The sequence below is a fragment of the Ranitomeya imitator genome, chromosome 6 (genome assembly GCF_032444005.1).
Source record: "Ranitomeya imitator isolate aRanImi1 chromosome 6, aRanImi1.pri, whole genome shotgun sequence".
Taxonomy (NCBI): Eukaryota; Metazoa; Chordata; class Amphibia; order Anura; family Dendrobatidae; genus Ranitomeya; species Ranitomeya imitator.
Genome location: NC_091287.1, coordinates 103,143,906 through 103,171,471, shown reverse-complemented (window position 1 = coordinate 103,171,471; position 27,566 = coordinate 103,143,906). Strand labels below are relative to the sequence as shown.

Below are 27,566 nucleotides of genomic sequence, written 5' to 3'. Positions count from 1 at the left end.
TGACATCCTCTATCATAAGTCATCTTAAAATAGCTGCTGCATTCCCTGCCTCTTCTTTTATACAGCCTATGATAGTCTTTCCTGTTTGGCTGCCATATACCATGTGATGTAACAGCTGCAAATTGTTATGGGCAATCCCGCACGGTCACGCCTGAGATCATGTTCTGTGGCTGTAACAATCACCTGCAACATCTAAAAGAATGGCTGCCATTTTCTGTTAGGTGATTAGCGCAAATCATCTTGCAAATTTTTTAATTTGCCAGGACCTATGAATTTCACAGAATTTGTCACACCTTTGGTTTTCATCGAATCCATTCCATTCATAGTCAGTTTTTCTCTCCTGCTACATGAGTATTCCAATTTCCTGTTACTAGATTGAGAGTTATCGGCCTACGGAACCTGAGATTTGTCAAAAAGGATGGAGAAAACATTTTTCTCCACTTTTTATTATCCCAGTTTTTCACTTGTTTGTTTCAGATATTTGTGAAATTCAACTATATAAATATGGGAGTAACTGGAAAACAAATGGACCAGACAATGTGAACAGAGCCTAAATCGAAACTGATTGTTCAGATTCTACAGTGACTGCTGCTTAGAGAAGGAGTCAGCCTCTGAATGTTTTTTTTTTTTTTACGAGAGCCTCGATGCGAGTCACGTCAGTGCTCAAAGACAAATTAGTATTCATATAAGTGACAGTGCAGGTTACCTGAAATAACGCTGACTAGGAATGAAGCTGAGAACTCCGTAATAAAGCAGCCGATAATGGAAAAGTAAAAAAATTCTTGGAGTGCTTCTTTAAATATGCTGACACAAAAATTAACATGCAATCTGAATAGAATATAGGAAATGTATGGATAATAGTGATGAAGGCAAGTGCTCGGGACTCGAGTTTGCCTGGGGTGCTCGGGTATGCACTGAGTATCGCGAGTGCTCGAGTGACATGTTCGACTCCCCGCGGCCACATGTTTTGCGGCTGTTAGATAGCCACAAAACATGCGGAGATTGCCCATGTTTGTCAGGCATTCCTCACATGTTTTGTGGCTAACGGCTGCGAAACATGCGGGTACAGGGACTCGAACACCCGCGATACTCAGTGCAAATCGGAGCACCCTAGGCAAACTCAAGTAACGAGAACTTGCGCTAATCACTAATGGATAATTGATCATTGATATTGTCATGTAAAAAAAAATACCTGCAAGTACAAATTACCCTAAAAAAGCACAGATCCCCTAAAAATGTAATCTCATCCCACAACAAGTAAAATAAACACAAGGACACCGCCTTATATTGAAGCTCCGGGTTGGAGCTGCATTTTTGGCAGTCCTCGTATACAAGCTATCCGTGCCTATAGGTAGTAGCGATACAATGTCTAGACAGGCCCAGCTATAGCCGCTGCTTGATATTGCAGGTGACAAACTCCCGTCATATTAGTAACCCAGTCATTTTTACTTAGAAAGGAAGCAATTCCAGTGGTAATAATGAAACTGAAATATAAAATGAGTTACCAAAACGCATTTGCGTAATATTTTTGTTAGCATCCACTCCACATTAGGCCAAGAATTTTTTTTTTTTTTTTTGCTGTAATTAAACCAGATTATGTTTTAACTTATGGCCGGCATAAGCAAATCTATAATCTACAGTCAGCCTTTCTATATATTAGTGGTTAAAATGATAAATCTCATTATACAAAACAATTCTAAAATATACAAAACGTCTCGTATCAATATTATATACTCTAAAAGCCCTAAAGGTTATAAAGCACCTTGTCTAATAAAATCTATACAAAATCATAAAGAACAAACAGATTGCTAACAGCCAAAATCATATTGTTAGTAGGATTTATATCGAGTGCAAATTCCAAAGTGTGATGCGCAAAACAGTAGGCAAGCCCAAAAAAAATGAGGCACGTTCATGTTACAATCCTAACTAAAGAAGCCCGGCTTCTTTAATTTTAGTGTAGAAGAATTTCTCCAGGATGTTCGCACACTTATAGTATTCGCTCTCTGGTGGATTGTACTCCTTGCAGTTTGTGAAGATCCTCTGTAGATCTGCCATGAAGAGTTTCTTTGTCACATAATATCTGTTCTTCACACGTTCACTCATGGTTTTAAGATCTGATATTTATGAAAAAAAGTAATATTAATACCTGGAAATGTGGTGAATGCTTACTGTGCATATATATATATATATGACAACTGTAATGTGACCAATGGGTCATCCAACTCAAATTCTAAGGTTAGGCTCCTTCCATACTGGTTTTGTAGTATGCGTCAGTGGTAAACGCTGGGAAGCCTTCGAGACATATACATCTTTAGGATGCAACTATAAATGTAGATGGATAAAAGATAAAGTTCACATAAAGTTCTAATACCATGGGCATCATATGACCTAACTAGCTGTTTAAAGAGGTTATTCAGTGATCAACATTATCCATTTACTGAGATAATCTGACCACTTGGGCATTCATCAATTTCAAGAGTAAGGGTCCAAAACTGCTGTGGGAATGGAGCAGTAGTTTCCATGCTTGATCACTTTCCTTTTCACTCTTGTGTCTATGGGAAAGGTAGTGCACACGGATGAGCACAGCTCTTGTAGACCAAGCATGCACATTTCATACAATGGACCCAGGACCCCCATTGTCATGGACAGTGGGTGTCTGTGCGGGTGAGACCCCCAGAGATCCTACATGTATCTGCTATATGTGGGAAGAGCCCTTTAAACCAGGCAGCGGCTAGCATCTGTGGCCACTATATACGATCTGATCTTCCTTGAATGCCCCTCACGAAAAGGCATGCACTTCACAATGGCTGGTTTTCTAGAAAGAGACCTTACAACCTTCTAAAGCAAACTCCACTGGTTGGCCAGAAGGTGGTCCATGACCTTGTTTCCCATAGGAAAACAGTAAAGTTGGGGCTGCACATTAGTGAATGTGACCAGCTGAATCAAGAGAAAATCTGGAGACCTCTATCATAGTCGCATGTTCTCCTATATATAGCGCTTCTTTTCACTTGCGGACATGGGTTATTCATTGTTAACAGGCGCTCTTGTAAAACTAATGATAGCTTCTAAAATAAATTAATTTTCAATAACAAAAGGCACAGTTTATTGTATAGCACCATTACTGTATAGCAATTCATAGAAGTTAGAGGGATTAAATGGATTTTTCGAGGCACAAGTTAATTTCCTGATTTATGAAACCATCTGTGCCTTGAATGTTACAAATGATCCCAACTCCATAAGCATTGGCGACCTTATTCATACCCAACATAAGACATTAATGTTTCTGGTCGATTCTGCTCATAACTTAGGAGTAAAAAAAAAAAAAGATTAAAAAAAGCAGGTTGGATTCTTCTGGGCATCATTTTGGTATCTTCCTAGAATACTATTAAGATAAATAAAAGTTACATATTTTTTTTATTTGACCAAATCATAAGGCAATGGGAAGTCATAACTAAACTCACAATAGAGCGACTTTCATCCTGCAGTTACCTAGCTGCTACGGTGAAACATTCAGTCATCCTTTCTTTACTAGGACCCATTGCGATCCAAGGTCTACACACATCTATGAACCCCAAACATTGATATGGAGCATTTACAGTGTAGTTTCAAAGGGAAATGATTAGGAAAGGTTATGTCATTACCCATTGGAAATCTTATGACTTCATAATATCCTGGTGCTTCTGTCCTTTTCACAGGCTCCATAAAAGGCCATGCACTCTGATGACTCTGAAATAAAGAAATGACATTTGTGTTATATTAAGAATTATAATGAAAAGTTAATATTGGCTATTTACTACTTTACCTTTCTTAGGAATTTAGAGAAGTTTAGAAATGGTAACAATATAGGTATAGTTTGTTTTATCAATTCAAAGCCCCTACTTATAAAAATGTACCGTATATACCCCAGACAATTAGGCTAATTCCCAGTCTCAAGTTTGCTCTAAAAAGGTATTTCTTTAGATTGGCCGATCACTGCACCTCCCCAATATAACGGTCCCCTGTTCCTAGTGCCTTCTATCATCTATTCTGGCGTCCTCCAAGCACTTTGTATCTGTAACTATACATATATTAACTGACTGGTTCAAGCAGCTTAATTTCAATACCCCGATTTATTATATTGATGGCGGGACCATGACGAGCCGTTTTTACATTTTCTGTCCCCTCTATTTCCTGTTAGATTGTAAGCGTGGGAGCAGGGCCCTGTGTCCTCTCATTATTTGTTGAATTTTGTGCCCAATTTATCAACATCGCGTACGTGGTTCATGAATTTTGAGCAAAGTCACAAATTGTCTTTCTTTCTGCCTTTTACCGTTTTTGCAAATTTTTTGTGTAAAAAGTTGTATGTTTTGCAAAATGTTTCAAAATGGCGTACACAGAATCACTCCAGGGTAGGACTTAAATGCATCTGTGACAAATTCTGCAACAAATGATGAATCAGAACCGGAAACTTCATTAAAAAAAAAGAAAAAACAAAACACAACTAAAATAGACTTAAAAATGTTCAAATGGAAATGAATTTAGTGTTAAACAAAAAAAAAAGCGCAAAACCCAACAAACTCAATAAAAACGGCAAAAGTGCAATAATGAATCAGGCCCAGTGTGCTTTAGACACTTTCTCTCTGTTGCCTGAAAAGGAAGCATGATTTCAAGTAAAGGGGTCTCTTAATGGGGGAAATAGTGGCATGACATCAAGCACTAACTAGCATAGCCAGCTTATATATAAAAACTTAACCTTTAATCTAAATAATATTTAAAATACCAATGGCAAACAAACAAAATAAAGTGCTCATAAATACCAGTGCACGTAATAAAATGGTACAGTCTCACCCAGTTGTTGATTCCTGGTTTCCAAAGTTGGACCTGTATTAGTGAGACCGAAACAAAGAGAGAAACAAAAAGGTTGGGGAGAATTCTCAGGGTCTGACTTCCCTGTCGTGCCCTCTGCAAGGAGACTCCCGCCCTGACATGGGCAGTACCCAAGTGTAAATCTACTTTCTGGTGCCCATGATAAATGCACTTATATTTATCATGGGCACCAGAAAGTAGATTTACACTTGGGTACTGCCCTTTTCAGGGCGGGAGTCTCCTTGCAGAGGGCACGACAGGGAAGTCAGACCCCGAGAATTCCCCCCCCCCCTTTTTGTTTCTCTCTTTGTTTCGGTCTCACCAATCCAGGTCCAACTTTGGAAACCAGGAATCAACAACTGGGTGAGACTGTACCATTTTATTATGTGCACTGGTATTTATGAGCACTTTATTTTGTTTGTTTGCCATTGGTATTTTAAATATTTTTTAGATTAAAGGTTAAGTTTTATATATAAGCTGGCTATGCTAGTTAGTGTGTACATATACTAGTCAGATTGGTCTAGAGTTGATAGCTCGGACTTGGTTTGCTGAGTAAACATGACATCAAGCACCAAAGAATTTGCCAAAATTTTGATCCCAATTTCCCTGACTGATACCTAAATGTCACAGATATAATGAACTATTAATTAAGATAGTGACTGGTACTAGGGGCAACAAAACAATCTGAGGAAGCAATAACTCATTAAGTGCTCTGTCATGGTCAGAGCACTTAACATCTCATTTGCACATGAATGAAAACTCTAATTACTGGGAAAGCAGCAAAAGACAGAAGATATAATGGTGTCAAAACATTTACATTTCAACGACTTGGATGCACTTACATGCATATTAAGGGGAATTATCTTACTGACAGATTTCATTTCAGAAAGGATATCAATAAATAGGTGCTTACCTTCACCTGCTGCAGAATGTTCTTCAGGGTGTTATGCAGCTGATCTGCATCTTTTGGCTCTTTACTTGAAATAAAAATACAAAGAAAAATTATAAACTTTATACATAGTCTGGAAGATTTCCTTTCCATTCATAATTACTTTATGGAATTAGAAGTAATTTACATAAATACATAAAGTTCTTACAAAGCCCCTTTTTGCCTCATTCACACATCAGTAATTTTGCATCAGTATTTAATCAGTATTTGTATGCCAAAGCAAAAAAACCCCCACAAAGTTTTGTATCTCCAAAGCACAGATCAAAGTGTCAATCTTTCAATTAGGCCACGTTCAGTATTTTACATCAGTATTTGTAAGCCAAAATCAGGAGTGGGTGATAAATTCAGAAGTGGTGCATATGTTTCTATTATACTTTTCCTCTGATTGTTCCACTCATGGTTTTGGCTTACAAATACTGATGGAAAATACTGACCACATACTGAATGTGTGAACGTGGCTTTAGTTTTTCTCTGCAAGTTCCATTCCTGGATTCGGTATATACTGTAGGTAAGGCTGGTTTTACACTTGCCGTGTTTTTTTGGCCGTTTTTGCGGCCCCAATGCATTTCTATGAGGCCGCAAAAACGGACCGCAAGAATTTGTAGGAGCACTGTACACCGTAAGGCCGTGAGGGCTGTATTTGCGGCCGTGAAAAAATATCGAGCTTGCTCGATATATTTCATGGCTTATGGACATGGGCCCCATTGAAATCAATCAATGGAAGCTTGTTTTTGCGGTGCTCCATGAATTCTGTTTTTGCGGATCGCCTTTTTTTTTTTGGTCCCTACTTTTTCCCTACTATTCTAATCCAGAAAAGCAGCGATCCGCAAGATTTTTGAGGCCCGTTTTTGCAGCAGACCAGGAAAATTGCAGCGATACGGCCCGCAAAAAACGGGCCGCTAAAATCGCGATAAGTGTAAAAGGAGCCTAATGTGCAGGAACCAATCAAAACTGGTTAAAAGAGATACACTGCCATGACATCACACATAAAACGTAGCACATGGAAATTGTTACTTACCTTCTGTCTTTTGGCTTCCATCCAGTTTCTCCTGTAAAATATTACAAGAAATTAACACTACACAACTACATTTATAAGAAGACTCAAATTTAAACTCAGTATATTACAGCCACCACACGAACAAGAACACAAGTCTACATGAGCAGACAAAACTCACACTTTACCATCTCCGGGACTCTGAAGACTTGATAATATGTACCAGTAGCCATATTAACTAGATATAGAAATCTACTTCATGATAATCCGCTCATTTCTTATCAGTGTATTCCCTCTAGAGTCAGATGCTTTTGGCAGAACCAGTGGACCATTTAATGGAGGCCCCCAAGGGATGATGCAGAGTTTCAACACCTGATCCCTTTGTTCTCCAGGCAATAAACCACCACCAGAGGAGTCTGGCAGCAGCTTGTTCACTCTTTTCCCATTGAAAACAAATGTCAAATCAAGCGAGCATGTGTATCAGAAATGAAGGCATTTCAGAAAAGGCAAGTTCTCAGCCAAACAAGCTTGTCTGGTTGACATCTAAGGTGTAAAATCACTTTTACGTCCCTACCCGAATCAAAATAATAATAATGCAGGTTTACATGAAATAAAAGCAAAAAAAAAAAACAAAACGTTATTGCCAAGATGTAGGTTACCTTGTGTCACAACCACATAGGTAAGTCTCTGAAATGCTGCGGCGTTTCAGAGAAAAAAAACAAACTGTAATAGCCACCGGGGTTCGAGGTGCGCTGGTGACTAGTCATACAGGCGGGTCCCCGGCGGCTTCTCCCCGGCAAGCCTCTGCATACAAATATCAAAAGACTGTCACTTCCAAACAGAAATCAGGTGTGAATAGGTGCTTACTAAGAGTAGCCATCTCCATATATAACCAACAAATATTTAGCACTATAGCATGAAAACATGAAATTTGAATTGCATTACTGCACTAGAAAATATGAAAAATTGAGAATGCTTAGCAAATAAATTGGCCAACTCATGTGTATCCGGTATGTACACACATGAAGGCAGAGGCTTGTCAGTCATTGTAAGCGGTCAGGGAGGAGCCACCGGGACCCGCCTGTACGACTAGTAACCCGTGTGGGCTCAGTCCTCGGTGACTATTAAAAGTATGTTTTTCTCTAAAACGCCACATCATTTCAGAAACAAACATATAATTAAATCCAGAAGTTTACATACACTATATAAAAAGACACCTATGCATGTTTTTCCCAATATCTGGCATGAAATCAGAATAAACCTTTCCCGTTTTTAGGCAAATTAGGATTACCATAATTATTAATATTTGCCAAATGACAGAATAATGAGAGAGAATGTTTAAAGGCATTTTTATTACTTACTAGAAAGTCTAAAGTTTACATACACTAAGATTACTCTGCCTTTATACAATTCTGGACTGTCCATATGATGATGTCATGTGTTTGGAAGCTTCTTTTTTGTGAACACCTGAGTTAATTAGAGACACTTGTGGATGTATTTTAATGCACACCTGAAACACACTGCTTCTTTGTGTAACATCATGGGAAAGTCTAAAGAAATCAGCCAAGATATCAGGAAGAGAATTGTGGGCTTTCACAAGTCTGGCTCATCCTTGGGTACAATTTCAAAATACCTGAAGATGCCATGTTAATCTATACAAACAATATGCAAGTACAAACAAGATGGGAATGTCCTGCCATCATACCGCTCAGGAAGGAGATGGGTTCTGTGTCCAGACGTGAAAGTGCTTTGGTGCGACTTGTGCATAAAAGGACAAAAGCAAAAAAACCTTGTGAAGATAATGGTGGAAGCTGGTAAGATTGTGTCAATATCCACAGTGAAACAACTAATGTGTCAACATGGGCTGAAAGGCCATGCTGCCAGGAAGAAGCCATTACGCCAAAAGAAACCTAAAAATGCCAGATTAATGTTTGCCAATGCAAACAGGAACAAATACCTTAATTTTTGGAGACATGTCCTGTGTGCTGAAACTAAAATTTAACGTTTTGGGCATAATGACCATCGTTAGATTTGGAGGAAAAAGGGAGAAGCTTAGAAGCCTAAGAACACCATCCCAACTGTGAAACATGGTGGTGGTGGCAGCATCATGTTGTGAGTTGTTTTGCTGCAGGAGGGACTGGTGCACTTCACAAAATAGATGGAATCATGAGAAAAGAAGATTATGTGGCAATACTGAAGCAACATCTCAAGACATCAGCCAGGAAGTTAAAGCTTGGGCGTGAATGGGTCCTCCAAATGGACAATGACCTGAAGCATACTGCCAAAATGGTAACAAAGTGGCATAAGGATAACAAAGTTAATGTTTTGGAGCGGCCATCACAAAAGCACTGATCTCAATCCTATTGAAAATTTGTGGGCAAAGCTGAAAAGGCCGATGTGAGCAAGGAGACCTACAAACCTGGATCAGTTACACCAGTTTTGTCAGGAGGAATGGGCTCGAATTCCGACCAACTATTGTGAGAAGCTTGTGGAAGGATATCGCAAATGTTTGACCCAAGTAATTCACTTTAAGGGCAATGGTATCAAATACTAATGAAAAGTATGTAAACTTTTGACTTAGTAGTAAGTAATAAAAATGCCTAAAACATTCTCTCTCTCTCTCTCTCTCATTACTCTGGCATTTGGCAAATACTAATAATTATGATAATCCTAATTGACCTAAAACGGGGAAAAGATTATGCTGATTTCATATCAGATATTGAGGAAAACATTCATATGTGTCTTTTTATATAGTGTATGTAAACCTCTGGTTTCAACTGTACATGGCTGTGATCAGCCAGTGGCTGATATAGGATGCCCACAGTTTTGGCAGCTTACATTAGCTGACAGGTTCCCATTAAACATGTATTTAGTCTCCAAGTGTGTCCCAAAGTCCTGAAATCAGACATCAATCATGCTTTTAAAACATTGGAGACATTTTAACAGTGGAGACATTTTTATTCAAGAGCTATGTGGCAGAAATGTGATTTATTAGGGTATATGCATACGTTGCGGATTCCATTGCGGATTTTTCCGCATGGATTCTGCAGAATCCTCAGGTAAAATGCACTGCCTTTTACATGCGGATTCACCGCGGATTTAGTGTGGATTTTGTGCAGTTTTTATGCGGCTTTCACCTGTTTTTACACCTGCAGATTCCAATTATGGAACAGGTGTAAAACACTGCGGAATCCGCAGAAAGAATTGGCATGCTGCGGAAAATAAACAGCAGCGTTTCCGCTCAGTATTTTCCGCAGCATGTGCACAGCGGATTTGGTTTTCCGTAGGTTAACATGCTACTGTAAAACGCATGGAAAACTGCTGCGTCAAAAACGCTGCGGATCCGCAGGCAAATGCGCAACGTGTGCACATACCCTTAGTCCCAGCTCCTGCTCCGTAATTAATTTAACAACGTGATTTTTAGGATGTACTCGATGTTGTACTCATCTATTAAAATCTACAGTCACAATGAAGAGGAGCGGCTCCCTCTCCTGACATGTAAGGAAGTATTGGTAGTCCTTAGAATGGAAATTCTAGAATTGATATTCCATGGGGTACACAAGTACCTACTAAAATAAACATGTTAGAAGAAGTGACCGCTCCCCTGTAAACAGCTTTGTTTTGTAGATCACATTGTATAAATCACCTGTGGTCATAAAATTTGAACATAATCTTACTGTTATGTAAAATTTCTAAAAGTACAAATTCTGAACACATCACTGAAAACGAAAGAAATACATACGGATTCCAGGGATACTTTCAATTGGTACCTGCCGCACTCCTTCTTTAAAGCATGACAAGCCGGGGTAAACCTTTCTTATCTGCGCTTGCTTCCTTTCAATCATTTTTTTGATGATCTGTTAAAAAATATTATTACTGTTCAGTCATCAAGCATTCAATGGATATGAGAACCATTACAACGTTCCAAGTGCAAAAGAGAATAAACGAAACACAAAACTCATCTATTCCTAAAGATAGAGAGAAAAAAACTTTGTCAAACGGAAAACTTAATTCCATAAGCTTCCTAATTTATAGGGGGGGTTCATCAAAGGGGTTTTCTAGTGTCAGATAAACCCTGTTCCTTAGCTACAGTTGTATTTGAAACTGAGGTCAGATTCACCATTGATTACAAGACTGAAGTTGCCTCCAGAGCTGTTCTTATGTAACTATTAATATTTCATTTTCGTCTGCAGGTATTTGCCCACGCGTTTGAGTATTTAATATACCAGACTGAGATTTCATTAACATTTCCCAGGAGTTCAGTGATTGGAATCATTAATGGCTTTAATTTTACGCTTCACTGATTTATAATAACATCATGGAAGTCATCTATTCATATATACCACAGATTATTGATTTAGTCTGGTAGCTAGTAAATGTCATTTCTGGGTAATAATAAGTGTGCTGCTATAAATATCATCATTTATTTCCACTTAATGAAGCATGTTTTACACTTACCGCTTGTGCTCATACTCTGCAGGATTAAAACCTCCCATTTTATTGCATCTTATGAAGTGATGTTCTTTTGCCTCCACAATTAGAAAATAGATCTATTTTATGGCATTCATAAATGTCCATTATATTATCTGTATATTATGACTATATGTATAGACGTATCACTATAGTCTGTTGTATTCACTTTTTCACTTGCTGTCAGGCTGTCCAGACACAATTCATATACATGTAACCAGCCTAAGACTTAATTTGATTTAAAGCACTACACCGGGGGTTTTTATTATTGCACCTCTGGAGTGTGCTTTAAAGAGAACCCGTCAGCAGGATTTTGCTGAGAAAACTACACACAGTGTCAGGTCGGTGCCGTTATACTGATTACAATGATACATTGGGTGATGAAATCCTTCTTGTGGTTGTTGTTTAAACTTTATTTGCAGGTTTCAGTCAATGAGATTCTCGTGCTCTGGGGCGGCCTGTGGGGGTCTTCATGTGGTGCTCTGCTTACATATTCATCTGTATGGGCTTATGACAGGTCACTGATCCCTCAGTGACCTGCCCACTCTTTTACATACTGAATATAATATGGTTTGAAGAAAACAAATTCACATTCCTCAGGCAGACGGAGGCGACGCCTGCGCTGTAGGATGATAAGGGGATAATATGAAAATATTTCCATTTTATTTAGACATATAGTTTTGTTTAAGAATTTTTTTAAAAACAAAATGGTGCTAGTGACTACACCTGCGCAGTAGCATCTATCGTGTTCCGAAAGATGCTACTGCGCAGACCCTGCCCATGGCACCATTTTGCTAGAGAAAAAAATTAGGCTCCATCAAGATGTCGCCAGCGGCGCCTGCGCAGTAGAAACTATCGGAACAATGGTACTATGCAGGCGCCGTTGGTGCCATCTTGATGGAGCCTAATTTTTTTTCGTCTGCCAAAATGGAGCGGGCACCTGCGCAGTAACATCTATCGGAATGCAATCGATGCTATTGCGCAGGCGCGACAGCCGGCGCCATATTATTTGAAAAAAAAAATTTGTAAACATAGCTATAAGACTAAATAAAACGAAAATATGCATATTATCTCCTGTACCATCTTACAGCACAGGCGTCGCCACCTCCTGCCTGAGGAATGTAAATTTTTTTTTTTTGTCTTCAAACCATATTATATTCAGCATGTAAAATGTGGGGCAGGTCACTGAGGGATCAGTGACCTGTCATAAGCCACAAGGATGAATTCTAAGAAGAGTGCCACATGAAGACCCCCACAGGCCGCCCCAAAGCACAATTGTCTCATTAACTTAAAACTGAAAATAAAGATTAAACAACAACCACAAGACAGATTTCATCACCCAAGGTATCATTTTAATCAGTATAACGGCGCCAACCTGACAGTGTCTGTAGGTTACTGTGCACAATCCTGCTGACAGGTTCACTTTAAATATAATTCTCCTGCCTCATCTCATACTCATCTTCCGCCGTCTTCATTATTTTCCAGCATTGCTCCCGTTGGTGTCCGTGAAAAGTGACCTGCTTGCAGCTCCAGTGTTTCATGGAGCTGTGCAGAGGTCGCTTTTCAGTGCAAGTCTATGAGAGCCTCCTTCTGGCTCTCATAGACTTGCATTGAGAGCGTGTGACATAGCTTCTGACTTATGGCCAGTCAGAAGCTACTGTCACAAGCTGGCACCGCGGGACTGGAACGGTGCTGAAAAATGGTGAACATTATATGACCGGGGGCAGGGGATTTACATTTAAAGCTCCACTCCAGCGCTGAAAAAAACAAAACGCTGGAGTGGTACTTTAGAGGTTTACTTACATGCACAGAGGCTAACCTTACACACTGCCTAGAGCAGTGTCATGACTTACTTGCCTCTTGGCTAGTGACCAGTGATCGTCTACCTAAAAGTGGTTTGAAGAACAGTATGTACTAAATTTGACATGGTTTGTTCACTCTAACCCTTTAAAGAGAACCTGTCAGGATCCCCCCACTCTTTTAAACTGCCACTATTACTTTTTGGAGCCTTATTTTGGAATTTAAGCACCACTCTAGTGTATTTCTTTATTTTTGCCGCTGGAGTGGTGCCACTAATCTAAGTTCCATGCGTGCAGTCTAATACTTACCAGCCGCCGTTTTGATTGGTCTTATGTGGTTGTGACCTGCCAGATTGCTCCAGTTCTTGCTGGACGATCCGGAATCACAACTCAATGTGAACGAGACCAGAAATAAGCTTTCATAGACTTACACAGAGAGACTGCGACCGTTCTCTCTGACTTCTGGTAAATCAGACGTTGCGGTCACAAGAAGGCAGAATAAGAAAGGAGCAGTGGTGGGAAGAGCTGAAGACAGCAGCTGCTAAGTATAATATTAGGCACAGTCACACTGGCAGTATTTGGTCAGTATTTTACATCAGTATTTGTAAGCCAAGACCAGGAGTGGAACAAATAGAGGAAAAGTATAATAGAAACATATGCACCACTTCTGTATTTATCACCCACTCCTGGTTTTGGCTTACAAATACTGATGTAAAATACTGACCAAATACTGCTAGTGTGACGGCAGCCTTAGAGTGAGGGAACTTAGATTAGTGGCACTACTCCAGCGATGAAATTTAAAAAAAAACCGCTGGAGTGGTGCTTTAAGATAATGTGCTTGATGTTCTACAAATGTGTTTATTTGTGTAAAATCGAGTTGTATACTGCCAATTGCCATATGCAAATTATCACAGACTAGTTTTTAAGGGCATCTTCTCACCCAGACTAGTCTGGCCTCAGTTGCTGCAATCAAGTTCCTTATTTGTGACTGATTTTCCTTGCACTGCCCATGTTTTCTCCTTATCCATGGAAATCTTCCACAAGTACACGTCTTGGGCATGCAAAAAAAAAAGACAAGCGTAGAGTCCCTGGCTTCATCCATAGATGCTCCTGAGCCCATAGTAAATGGGAGTTAATAAAATTAGAGCTCCACATTAACATTTCTGGCGCTGAGGAGATGACAGGGTACCGTGCCGAGAAAGTCAATCATGTCTGGGGGTGGTGGGTATGACTTTAGCAACTGAGAATAAATTCAGCAATTTACAACCTTATCACTGCAGGAGAACCCTGAAAAATGTTTCTACCCTTTGCTTCAAAGTGAATGAGTGGTAAAGCCTTGGATAATCCCTATCCAGCACCATAATTCCAATTACCGTATATACTCGAGTATAAGCCGACCCCCCTAATTTTGCCACAAAAAACTGGGAAAACTTATTGACTCGAGTATAAGCCTAGGGTGGAAATGTAGCATTTACCGGTGAATTTCAAAAATAAAAATAGATCATTATTTCCCCATAGCTGTGCCATATAGTGCTCTGCACCGTTCATATTGCCCCATAGATGCTGCACAGATGCCCCATATAGTGCTGTGTGCCGTTCATACTGCCCCATAGATGCTGCACAGATGCCCCATATAGTGCTGTGTGCCGTTCATACTGCCCCCATAGATGCTGCACAGATGCCCCATATAGTGCTCTGCACCGTTCATATTGCCCCATAGATGCTGCACAGATGCCCCATATAGTGCTGTGTGCCGTTCATACTGCCCCCATAGATGCTGCACAGATGCCCCATATAGTGCTGTGTGCCGTTCATACTGCCCCCATATAGTGCTGTGTGCCGTTCATACTGCCCCCATATAGTGCTGTGTGCCGTTCATACTGCCCCCATATAGTGCTGTGTGCCGTTCATACTGCCCCCATATAGTGCTGTGTGCCGTTCATACTGCCCCCATATAGTGCTGTGTGCCGTTCATACTGCCCCCATATAGTGCTGTGTGCCGTTCATACTGCCCCCATATAGTGCTGTGTGCCGTTCATACTGCCCCCATATAGTGCTGTGTGCCGTTCATACTGCCCCCATATAGTGCTGTGTGCCGTTCATACTGCCCCCATATAGTGCTGTGTGCCGTTCATACTGCCCCCATATAGTGCTGTGTGCCGTTCATACTGCCCCCATATAGTGCTGTGTGCCGTTCATACTGCCCCCATATAGTGCTGTGTGCCGTTCATACTGCCCCCATATAGTGCTGTGTGCCGTTCATACTGCCCCCATATAGTGCTGTGTGCCGTTCATACTGCCCCCATATAGTGCTGTGTGCCGTTCATACTGCCCCCATATAGTGCTGTGTGCCGTTCATACTGCCCCCATGTAGTGCTGTGTGCCGTTCATACTACCCCCATATAGTGCTGTGTGCCGTTCATACTGCCCCCATATAGTGCTGTGTGCCGTTCATACTGCCCCCATATAGTGCTGTGTGCCGTTCATACTGCCCCCATATAGTGCTGTGTGCCGTTCATACTGCCCCCATATAGTGCTGTGTGCCGTTCATACTGCCCCCATATAGTGCTGTGTGCCGTTCATACTGCCCCCATATAGTGCTGTGTGCCGTTCATACTGCCCCCATATAGTGCTGTGTGCCGTTCATACTGCCCCCATAGATGCTGCACATAAATCTGTGCTGCCGCTGCTGCTGCTGCAATAAAAAAAAAAAACCACATACTCACCTCCCTTGATTGCAGCTCCCAGCGTCCGGTCCCGGCGCCTCCATCTTCCCGGCGTCTCTGCTCTGACTGATCAGGCAGAGGGCGCCGCGCACACTATATGCGTCATCGCGCCCTCTGCCTGATCAGTCAGAGCGCAGACGCCGGGAAGATGGAGGCGCCGGGAAGATGGAGCGACGCCCGGCGGCTGGAACGCGGACAGGTGAATATAACATACTTACCTAGTCCTGGCGATCCTCGCGCTGTCCCTGCCTTCCTCCCCGTCTTCTGTGCTGCAGCATCTTCCTGTCAGCGGTCACCGGCACCGCTGATTAGAGAAATGAATAGGCGGCTCCGCCCCTATGGGAGGTGGAGCCGCTTATTCATAGCTCTAATGAGCGGTCCCACGTGACTGCTGAAGAGGGGAAGACGCTGCAGCACAGAAGACGGGGAGGAAGGCAGGGACAGCGCGAGGATCGCTGGGACTAGGTAAGTATACCTCAGCGGCCTCTCCCCCTCACCCGCCGACCCCACCACTACCGTGACTCGAGTATAAGCCGAGGGGGGCACTTTCAGCCCAAAAATTTGGGCTGAAAATCTCGGCTTATACTCGAGTATATACGGTAGATATGATTACTGTTTTGAAAAATATATTTGAAAATCAGTTTCCCTTCATAAGCAACAGGTCTTATTGTTCTTGTTAGGTTAAAGTACCCTCAAGCTTCCTGGGAACGATATTTAGGAAACTCCTCATTAACTAATATATTCCATACATGACCACAAATACTCTACCTCTTTCTGCTTCTTAATGATGACAGAGAATTCTGTGTACGGAATTCTGGGATTTAGCTCACATCCCATTAAAGTGGCTCCTTCATAGTCCTTGATATAGCCAACGTACCTTGCTTTAGGTACTTTAATATCTTTAGAAAAGCCCTAAAACACAAGATGGCAAACAGAAGAAGTTAATTCAAATAATCAGGATTGTCCTTTTCATAAAATATAACCCAATGTTGTACATAAAAAAATTGAGTGAATTAATAGAATTCATTGTATCAGTAGAGGTCCCATCTTTTTCCTCTCTAAAGAGGCTATTTGCACATTTAAAATCTTAGAAGAGCATTGCATGGCCTATAAGTCTCCTTATACCGATGCTTACGCTACCCTTTACAGCCCCTGCCTGAGACCTGTCACCCAACCAAATCAGAACTCTTCCTTTGCTCTGAAGAGGGGCAAACACTCAAAAACACATGTCTGCAAACAGAGTTTCAGGTTTGGCTTCTTATCCTAAGTCAAGTGGCAAGGCCATTTAAAGGGTCAATTGTGTCTTTTAGGATTGCTACATCCAATAGGTGGCGCTAGGGGTACCGTTCTGATTAATGGGTCATCAGAAAATTAATTGTTGCAATTAACACTCTGGACACTAAGGATGCTTTCACATTGCGTTCTGTGTCCCCGTAGGGGAATAATCCAGAAATCCCTCGCAAAACGGGGTCCGGACACATGTGCCAAATGAGCCACAGAATGTAACTGTGACAACAGAACAAATATGTGCTCGCTTAAAGGTGATGAAGACTGAGATGTAGTCTACTACGTGTAAGTGTCTACCTCCTGTAGGTGCACACTGCTGAAATAAAGTGCATGGCAAAGCAAACATTCACTCTGCCGTCATCATTACATTCTATGGCTCCATTAGCGCATACGTGCAGACACCGTTTTGTGGCGGACTTAGAACGTATGCACCGACAGGGACACAGAACACAATATGAAAGCACCCTAAGCCTAATATTACATTCATACATCCTGCAGGGCACATGGACATTAAAGAAGCACTCCCACCAAAATTGTTTTTCTCTTAGTACCGTATATACTCGAGTATAAGCCGACCCGAGTATAAGCCGACCCCCCTAATTTTGCAACAAAAGACTGGGAAAACTTATTGACTCGAGTATAAGCCTAGGGTGGAAAATGCAGCAGCTACCGGTAAATGTCAAAAATAAAAAGATACCAATAAAAGTAAAATTAATTGAGACATCAGTAGTTTAAGTGTTTTTGAATATCCATATTGAATCTTGCCTTGCGCAGGCGTTCACTACAGAGGACACAGCATGAACTTCAACCCAATATTGTGGCCAGCATGCAGCCTGCAGGTAAGGAAAGGGTGAATCAAACACCCGAAAACCCCGCCCATATGACCACAAACCTGTCCCGCCAAATTCAGATGACACGTTCCCTTTAAGAGGATAAAAACTTTGATGGGAGAAGGGCTTCTTTAACAGCTAAAGACTGACCCAGAACCTCTTTGTTTGTACAGAATATGACAGAATCAAGGGAAAATTTGATTAATGCTGTGAACACTTCAACTAGAATCCTGTTTTAGGCCTCATATAGACGTACTTGTTGCATGTAAGTGTTGTATGCGTTTTTTTCATGGATACAGCATGAACTCATTAAAATCAATGCTGACGTTCATCCGTGTTCTTTCACAGATCATATGTCTGTGCAAAACACATGGAGACATGTCTGTTCAATTTCAGTAGAATGATGAAAAGTGCATATGCGAGTCTATGGGTCTGTGACAAACACGGACAGCACATGGATGACATTCGGGTGCTGTCCATGTTTAAGCCCTTCATCCCTCCCTTCATCTTCCTGACCAGGCCACATATGGGGTATATGGGGTATCGGCATGCTCAGGAGAAATTGCACAACAAATTGTATGGTCCATTTTGTTCTGTTACCCTTGTGAAAGTAAAAAAAAATGAGCTCTAAAGGAAAAATTTTTGGAAAGAAAAAATAAACGTTTATTTTTTCCTTCCACATTCAAAAAATTCCTGTGAAGCACCTGAAGGGTTAATAAACTTCTTGAATGTGGTTTTGAGCACCTTGAGGGGTGCAATTTTTAGAATGGTGTCACTTTCGGGTATTTCCTGTCATATAGGCCCCTCAAAGTCACTTCAAATGTGAGGTGGTCCCTAAAAAAATTGGTTTTACAAATTTTGTTGCAAAAATGAGAAATCACTGGTCAACTTTTAACCTTATAACTTCCTAACAAAAAAAAAAAAAGTTTGAATAATTGTGCTGAGGTAAAACAGACATGTGGTAACTGTAAGGCCGGGGTCACGCTCGCGAGTGTGATGCGAGAAACTCGCGCCTCAATACCCGGCACTCGAGACCTAAGCATGCGGCTACATAGAAATACATGCAGCCACGCACTCCGGTCCGAGTACTGGGTATTGATGCGCGAGTTTCTCGCATCACACTCGCAAGCGTGACCCCAGCCTTATTTATTAACTATTTTATGTGATCTAACTCTCTGATCTAAAAGCATAAAAATTGAAAGTAAGAAAATTGCAAATTTTCAAAATTTTCACCAAATTTCCATTTTTTTTCACAAATAAACGTAAGTCATATCAAACAAATTTTACCACGATCTTGAAGTACAATATGTCACGAGAAACAGGTTTTGGGGTGAAGGGATTAAATATGGATGCGTGAATAAAGCCTTAAAACTAAAAATAGTAAAACTAAACCAGCCAGGCAGTTTGGTAGCAGAGAACTGTGTATTTTTCCTGCTCCACTGAGCCATTCCAGGTGTTTGTGATGACCCTGGCTCATCGCCTGTAATGCTAGAAAAGGGGTATATGGTCCACAAGTGGAGGGCTTCCTGTACTCTTTGGGAAACTACTGTTTGTAGATCATTTCCTTGGTTAGGAGCTGTTCACTAAGACCACCTCTGGTGAGTAAAGATTTGCATGTTTACTTAGCCGCCAGCCAGATTAGGATTTTATTTTGTTTCCTTCATATTCCCTTTTGCTGTTATAAAGCTGGTCACGGACAGTTGTATCAAACCTCACTAGTGTGAACTTTGTCTTGGACCCTCTGAGCTATCCCCTTAAACCTGTCAAAAGAAAAAAATTGCCTGAACATGCTATACCCTGGCCTGGGAAAAAGTCAATGTGTAGAGAGGGAGAGGAGGTGAGCTGTGACCATCACCTTTTGTGATTGCTGGATCCTGTTATCTATTGTACATAGAGGTGTTATCATTCATTGTTATCCTCTCAGTGATGTAAATGAAAAGTCTTGATATAGAACAGGATGAGTGAGTTTAGTACTAGTCCTATTGGCAAGTGTTAAAACTGCAAGGTTTCAGATTTTTTTTTTTTTTTTTAAATATAGAAAGTGATATGGGAAAAAAATCACTAACCTTATTTTAAATACATTTAACATAAGACCTGTTTTTAACAACAGGTCATTTTCCGATGACACATTTTCTTTAATCTAGATTATTAAATATATTATGTGAATACAAAAGATAATAAATTCAATTCTACAGGTGCCAGGTCACCAGAACTGATATGCTCACAAAACCAAAATCTATTTCATGTTCCTGTAGGGTAACACATTGTGTAGGCTTTTTAAAGTGAAGCATTAAACGTTACCTGTTTCTTGAAATAGCCTATTGCATATTCATCAGCATAGGTGAGGAAGTTTATTACATTATGCTTGATGTGATACTCCTTCAAATGGTTCATTAAATGAGTCCCATAGCCCTGAATGATAAAAAAAATAACAGTTTACATATTGGGTGCACGGCATCATGAGATGACAATGATTAATCATGTATTCCTGCTAACACTCCTCTCTTCTCTACGGATGAAAGACAACTATGTATTTACTGATGAACAACCCTGTACAGATAAGTGGAACTACACTTCATTTCACTTGTCTTTGAAGAGACCCTCCAAGAGAATCCTTATTTTCACAATACATGGTGCAAGCACAGTGACCATAGCTGGTGCCCTCCTACCACCATTCCTCCATTTAGGCTCCCGACACATTTCATCCAAAAATGGCCACCATTGTCTCAGCCAGTATGTTGAAGAGTGCTGTAGAAAAGTCGACCCAGGTTACTCTCTGTAATCGCTGTGCCTCAGTGAGTGTGTGCTTTGCTTTGTATGACCTGGTTCTGTCCCCTAACTCCTGCCTCTGTTTTCTGCTCGGTACTGTTCTGTCCTTCCTGGATCTCTGACCCCTTGGCTTGTCTCAGTTTCCTGTTTGGTTTTGTCCCTGGTACCTCGCTCTCATCTGGCTTTTGACCCTCGGCCCCCTCTCACTACGTCGTTGTTCTCCGCCCTGTGCTCCGCGCTCGCAGCCTTCTCCCCGTAATCTCGCGCAGTAGCTCCGCCCCTCTGCGGTCATGTGACTGTCTAGTTTCTGGTCCTGTGCGCGCTGCGTGCCCTGCTCCTTACACTTCTGTCCCTCGGTCCCGGACCCCTGCTTGCACCATCTAGGCTTTCCACAGTGACACTGTCAGTGTAGCTACAGATTTATTGTTAATCATGTAAAAAGACATAACAGAAAATTCAGTTTGGAAGATTAACAAGATGAGAATTTCATTTTAGATTCACTGGCTTTGACCTTAAATTTAGGTTAGTTAATACAAGCAAGTATAAAGAAGGAATGTTTTCGTTCATTTGCCAAATTATGGTTTTTCTCTTTTCAACTGTCAATCTGAAAGGGTTATCCGGGACTATTTACATTTTTTTTAATGGGGCTGAGAACTGATAGGCAAGTAGTTGCTAATTACCTGCCTATTCTACCCTGTGCCAGCTCAGAGTGATCACAGATCACTCCTGCGTGCGAGTCTGCTGCTTCACGTCCACAGAGCAGGTCTTCCCCTTCTGGGCTGCTTTGTCGATCGGGCATGACTGCCGACATCATATTGATTCATACCCGGGTCTACGAAGTTAGGCAGCGGGAAGACATTTGTTAATCATCTTGACATCAACAGTCAAGACCCTGTAGCAGAGAGGAAAAGAAACAGATGCCCTGTCAAAAGGACATCACTAGAAGCATGATCGGCGCCAGGCAATACAGGTAGGTAGTTACCAACTCCTTGTCTGTAAGTTATTAGGCCCATAAGAGAAAAATGAAATATTCCCAGATAAGTATGGAAATTCAGGATTACACTTAGTTTGTCTATGGTTTTATTTGCTTAAAAACTCAGGCATAGGTAAACATAATATTTAAGGGTAGTTCCCATCTTATCAAGTTATCAACCATTGCTCGACTATCTCCGGTAGTCCTGTAGATATTCGCCATTGATACATTCCCATGGGAATCGGGTGACCTACAGCAGGCAGCAAATTATCACCTGATAACTTGCTAACATGAGAAAACCCACTTAAAAGAATTGTGTCATCAAGATAACTCCTTTCCATATGTCCTATGACTCAGATGTCATAGAGAAGTTCTCCTGTAAAAGTACAGCTGAACGAGATGGATCAATGTGATCAGCTAAGAACTAAGACTAGGAGAAACGAATTTAGCACAACCATCCAATGATAAAACTTTGATTTATTACAAAACCATTAAAAACTGAAGGATCCAAGGAAACCGTGTTAAAACCTGACAGCTTATCCTATGACTAAGGGCACCTGCGTTGCACCGGAAATGTGTGACGTTTTAACACCGTTTCCTTGGATCTTTCTCTTTTTAATGGTTTTTGAATAAATTGAAGTTTTATCGTAGAACGGTTGTGCTGAATTCCTTCCTTTTTTTTCTCCTCTCTGAAGCTGTGCTTCACCAGAATGAGCGGCACCCTTCACCCGGATTTCTACCATAGACACCGATTACTACGCAGCATCATGGGGTCCATTCCTTCCCCTCCTTAAGCGCTGAGACTAGTTGTGTTCACGAGACATTACACGTTTTATGTATATTGGAATCATTTTTTTCCTTTTTGTAAATGTTTTCACTGTATTAGCAGTAACAGTAATCCTCAATGAGTTGTCCAGGCATACAATAATATTCATTGGATAGGTCATCAATGTCAGATCGGTACAACACCAGTCGCTGATTAGCTGTTATTAGCTACGGCAGGGGTCAAATGTGAACAGAGAACGGAGCTGAACAGCACAGCTCCATACAATTTGTAGCGACAGCTGCCGGGTACTGCAGAAGATGCTCCTTTTTTAAAATATGGCAAGACAACTCCTGTTAAAATAGTTTCCAATTCTCCTACATCCTCTATTTTCAGAAGAACACCGCACCTCGTCATCCTGACTTTCTGGTTGTTGGGATAGGGGGCGGAGAAGTCCGGACTGAGTGAGAGTTCAGGCTAGTGGCATCATTGTGCTCCTGGCCTGTGTGCGTCTCTGCAGTTTTGGAAGGTCAGCGAGTCTGAAGCTCACAAGGATCAGAAGATGACCACAAGTTCCAGTGATTGCATCTGGCCTCAGGTCAGTGCTTAAAAGCTCAGAGCTTGCGAGCATGTCAAAAGTTTAGCGACCACTCCTAGACAGCGGAAGTAAACAATAAATAAGAAAAGTAGGGCGAATCAGGAGAATGGGGGTCTATTTTAATAGGAAGTGTTTTGCAACATTTTTTTTTACACTTTGTATGATCATCTAAGAAGATGGGAAAATCCCTTCATTATATTTAGTAGACTACAATGTACCATTTCTCTAGTTAAATGGAGCATGTTTCAGGGCACAATGAGGGTGGACGGGTTCCTACCTTTACTTGTTCATTTGATGTCACTGCACAGAAAACGATTTCTGTGAATCCTTGACTTGGAAACATCCGAAAGCAGATTCCCCCAATTACGCGGCCATCTTTGATTAAAGCGAGAGTTTTGTGTTTTCTCAAGAAAAAAAAACGGAATGTTTAACTACTGTGATATATACACAATCTGATGCACAAATAAATATACATATCACTTGTCAATGACAGAGCAAGATATATTTTAACTAATGTAAGTAGTTATTGAATAGGATTATTACTTGAATTTGAAAGATAATAAGCTTAAATTCTGATTTGATAAAATGTCCCAAGAGCCATAGAAACCGATTCATCAAAGTTTTTGCGCTGTAAAACTGGTGTAAAAGCTTTGAAAAGTCGCCAAACTTTGTGAGTTAAGGTGTATTTTGCCTCTTTGACTTAGTTCCGCCAAAATGGGCTGAGCTGGGGGTGTGGTTGTGCCTAGCCGTTACATTAATCAAAAGCGCCAGAGCTTTGTTCGCCAGAAATGCTACTCCAAAGGCAAACGCTCTACTTACTAGAGTCGCTGTGACGCGTACCTCTTAATGAATTCGGCACCTTCTATTTCAGAAAGACGCGATTGTGTGCTACGTCAGTCTTAACAAATTGGCCGCAGAGTGCTTAATTAGGGTATATCTTCCAGCATAGAGGGCATATCCTCCAATTACTGTACATACCTAGATTCTATCTATACACATTTGTGTCATAATGACAAAAATAACCCTGTACTCCCAAGAGGAAGCAATGTCTTATCAGTGTTTCAGTCAATTCACGCCTCAAAAAGATTGTCATGTTGATGATGCCTGAACCATAATGCATACAAACAGTGGCATGTTTGGGCACCCTTGGTCAAAATTACTGTTATTGTGAACAGTTAAGCAAGCTGAAAATAAAAATGGAATACTGGACACCAAATGACTCAGAAAGCTGACTATTTACCTTCTAAACCCCACCCTGGAGATATGGTGAACAGCCTCCCACCCGATCTTCAGCTGTTCACCATAACCTCCCTCAGCACTTAATGTGCTGGAGCAAACTTCTAGGTTTCACATCACTGAAGCCAAATACCTCAGTGAAACATATCTCCCCTTCAGTACTTTGCCAGTGACTTTGTCACATGAGAAACCTGCCTATTAACAGGACCAGGGAGAGAAGACAGCCACCTGGCTTGCTTTTCAAAGCATATTTCCTGGAGCAGTGAGGGCTGAAGCCGGCTGCAGACTGCATCGGACTAAACAGCCAAGACACACAGTTCCCATCCAGAATGTCAAAGTTCTGTATGTTGTCTCTAACATGCTGCAGTATTCCAGTGTCTGCTGCCCGTGATTTGGGAAGCATGAATCTGATGACAGATTCCCTTTATGGGGTTTCTAAATGTATTCTTGATACAAGACCATAACAAACCAATGTATTTTAATTACCAAAGGACTACAAAAGTTCCAGCTCCATAATTGGTCTCAAATCAAGACAGCTTCCAGTGATGTGCTTGACACCAAATTCTATCTCCTGTGCCAGCCACAACATCAGTGCAGTGTGAAGGCTGATTGCTTCGTCCAATAGCTAAAGGCCCCTTCACATTAAGCGACGCTGCAGCGATACCGACAACGATCCGGATCGCTGCAGCGTCGCTGTTTGGTCGCTGGAGAGCTGTCACACAGACCGCTCTCCAGCGACCAACGATCCCGAAGTCCCCGGGTAACCAGGGTAAACATCGGGTAACAAAGCGCAGGGCCGCGCTTAGTAACCCGATGTTTACCCTGGTTACCAGCGTAAAAGTAAAAAAAAACAAACAGTACATACTTACCTACCGCTGTCTGTCCCCGGCGCTCAGCTTCTCTGCACTCCTCCTGTACTGGCTGTGAGCACAGCGGCCGGAAAGCAGAGCGGTGACGTCACCGCTCTGCTTTCCGGCTGACCGACGCTCACAGCCAGTACAGGAGGAGTGCAGAGCACAGCGCCGGGGACAGACAGCGGTAGGTAAGTATGTAGTGTTTGTTTTTTTTTACTTTTACGCTGGTAACTAGGGTAAACATCGGGTTACTAAGCGCGGCCCTGCGCTTACTTACCCGATGTTTACCCTGGTTACCAGTGAAGACATCGCTGGATCGGTGTCACACACGCCGATCCAGCGATGTCCACGGGAGATCCAGCGACTAAATAAAGTTCTGGACTTTGTTCAGCGACCAACGATCTCCCAGCAGGGGCCTGATCGTTGGTCGCTGTCACACAGAACGATTTCCTTAACGATATCGTTGCTACGTCACAAAAAGCAACGATATCGTTAACGATATCGTTATGTGTGAAGGTACCTTAAGCCATCCCTGTATCTGCCTGTGCTTCATCCATGACACAGAAGGGGGTGGCAGAACTATTGCAATAAACAGTCAGCCTCATTCACATATAGCTGTGTCTGCTGCAGGGCTGGAAGTGGAGCTAAAGGGGCCACAGATAAAATTGGGACAATGGTGGAGCTTTGGTAACAAACGTACATAAGTAAGTTGTAAAGAATTGCAACAAGAAGCATATTTTTTGAAGCAGGCAGCAACATGGAGATACAATACCTGCAGGTAAAATGTCACAAAGAGATTAATCATATTGGGTATAAATACCGGTATAATGAAAAAACTCCCAATTTAATAAAGGTTTGCAGAACTGGGTCTTATTTTTTACTTTATGGCTTTCTAGACAGTACATCATAAACTGCGCAGTAAAATAAAATATAGTCATGCATCTGTCAACAAGAGAAATATCAAAAATGAAATGTATTTTTCAGTTCATAGCATAGATAATAATTTACTCACGGATCAAAGACAAGGCGGGTGATATACTCCTTAGGCATCCTAGGCAGCTGGTGTGAGAAGACATTTTGTAAACCAATGAGCCAAATCATGATCTTCTTGTTTGGTTTCTGGTTTAGAGAATTTCCAACCACATGAAACTCAATTACTCCCCTACGTTCCTCCAGCCTGGCTGCCTCATCTCTGGCCGAAATAGCGGATAGGAAGCTGGTCTTATGGAAAAGAAAACATAAAAGCTGGAGCAAAGTACGAACCAAAAGGAGTAATATTGAGAATTACCGTACTCGTAAAACTACACTCCTCAACATTGAAATTGCAACACCAAGACGGAGAATCACAGAATGGATAGAAATGTTAATGTTATGTAAATAATGGAAACAACATTTTCAAAATATCTGGGTTTATTTAGTAACGAGCATGAGCACCACACACAGAAAATTATGCACTTACATGTCTTGCTTGCTGTCAGTGATTTTATTATTGATTTTCCTAGGACTGTTGTGCCTCAATAAATGCACTTGCCCATGCAAATCATCAAGATCCACTGATGGCAGCTCCTTTTCTAACCCCTTCATGACCTTGGGATTTTCCGTTTTTCCGTGTTCGTTTTTCGCTCCCCTCCTTCCCAGAGCCATAATTTTTTTATTTTTCCGTCAATATGGCCATGTGAGGGCTTATTTTTTGCGAAACAAGTTGTACTTTTGAAAGACATCATTGGTTTTACCATGTTGTGTGCTAGAATATGGGAACAAAATTCCAAGTGCGGTGAAATTGCAAAAAAAAGTGCAATTCCACACTTGTTTTTTGTTTGGCATTTTTACTAGGTTCACTTAATGCTAAAAGTGACCTGCCATTATGATTCTCCAGGTCATTATGAGTTCATAGACACCAAACACGTCTAGGTTCTCTTTAATCTAAGTGGTGAAAAAAAATTCCAAACTTTGCTAAAAAAAAAAAAAATTGCACCATTTTCTGATACCCGTAGCGTCTCCATTTTTCTTGATCTGGGGTCAGGTGAGGGCTTATTTTTTGCGTGCCGAGCTGGCGTTTTTAATCATACCATCTTGGTGCAGGTACGTTCTTTTGATCGCCCGTTGTTGCATTTTAATGCAACGTCACGGCAACCAAAAAAAGTAATTCTGGCGAATTTTTTTCTCGCTACGCCGTTTAGCGAACAGGTTAATGCTTTTTTTAATTGATCGGGCGATTCTGAACGCGGCGATACCAAATATGTGTAGGTTTGATTTTCTTTTTTATTGATTTATTTTGAATGAGGCGAAGGGGGGGTGATTTAAACTTTTATATTTTTTTTATTTTTTTCACATTTTTTTTTTTTACTTGTGCCATACTTCAATAGCCTCCATGGGAGGCTAGAAGCTGGCACAACTCGATCGGCTCAGCTACATAGCAGCGATCATCAGATTGCTGCTATGTAGCTTAATAACAGGCTTGCTATGAGCGCCG

The 27,566-nt window shown here is 41.2% G+C and overlaps 1 protein-coding gene across 1 annotated transcript in view; it reads right to left on the bottom strand.

The window, feature by feature from the left end:
* Nucleotides 1-632: 632 nt before the first annotated feature.
* The window catches only part of KAT2B (lysine acetyltransferase 2B), a 129,414-nt gene continuing 102,480 nt past the window's right edge, over nucleotides 633-27,566 (bottom strand). The window contains exons 10-18 of the mRNA XM_069729976.1: nucleotides 26,106-26,314; nucleotides 23,281-23,407; nucleotides 20,202-20,312; nucleotides 16,552-16,695; nucleotides 10,531-10,645; nucleotides 6,813-6,843; nucleotides 5,759-5,822; nucleotides 3,642-3,726; nucleotides 633-2,114 (exon numbers count right to left, since the gene is read on the bottom strand). Of these exons, the coding sequence (XP_069586077.1) occupies nucleotides 1,927-2,114; nucleotides 3,642-3,726; nucleotides 5,759-5,822; nucleotides 6,813-6,843; nucleotides 10,531-10,645; nucleotides 16,552-16,695; nucleotides 20,202-20,312; nucleotides 23,281-23,407; nucleotides 26,106-26,314 (1,074 nt within the window). The 3' untranslated portion in view covers nucleotides 633-1,926. The remainder of the gene's footprint in view (nucleotides 2,115-3,641; nucleotides 3,727-5,758; nucleotides 5,823-6,812; nucleotides 6,844-10,530; nucleotides 10,646-16,551; nucleotides 16,696-20,201; nucleotides 20,313-23,280; nucleotides 23,408-26,105; nucleotides 26,315-27,566) is intronic.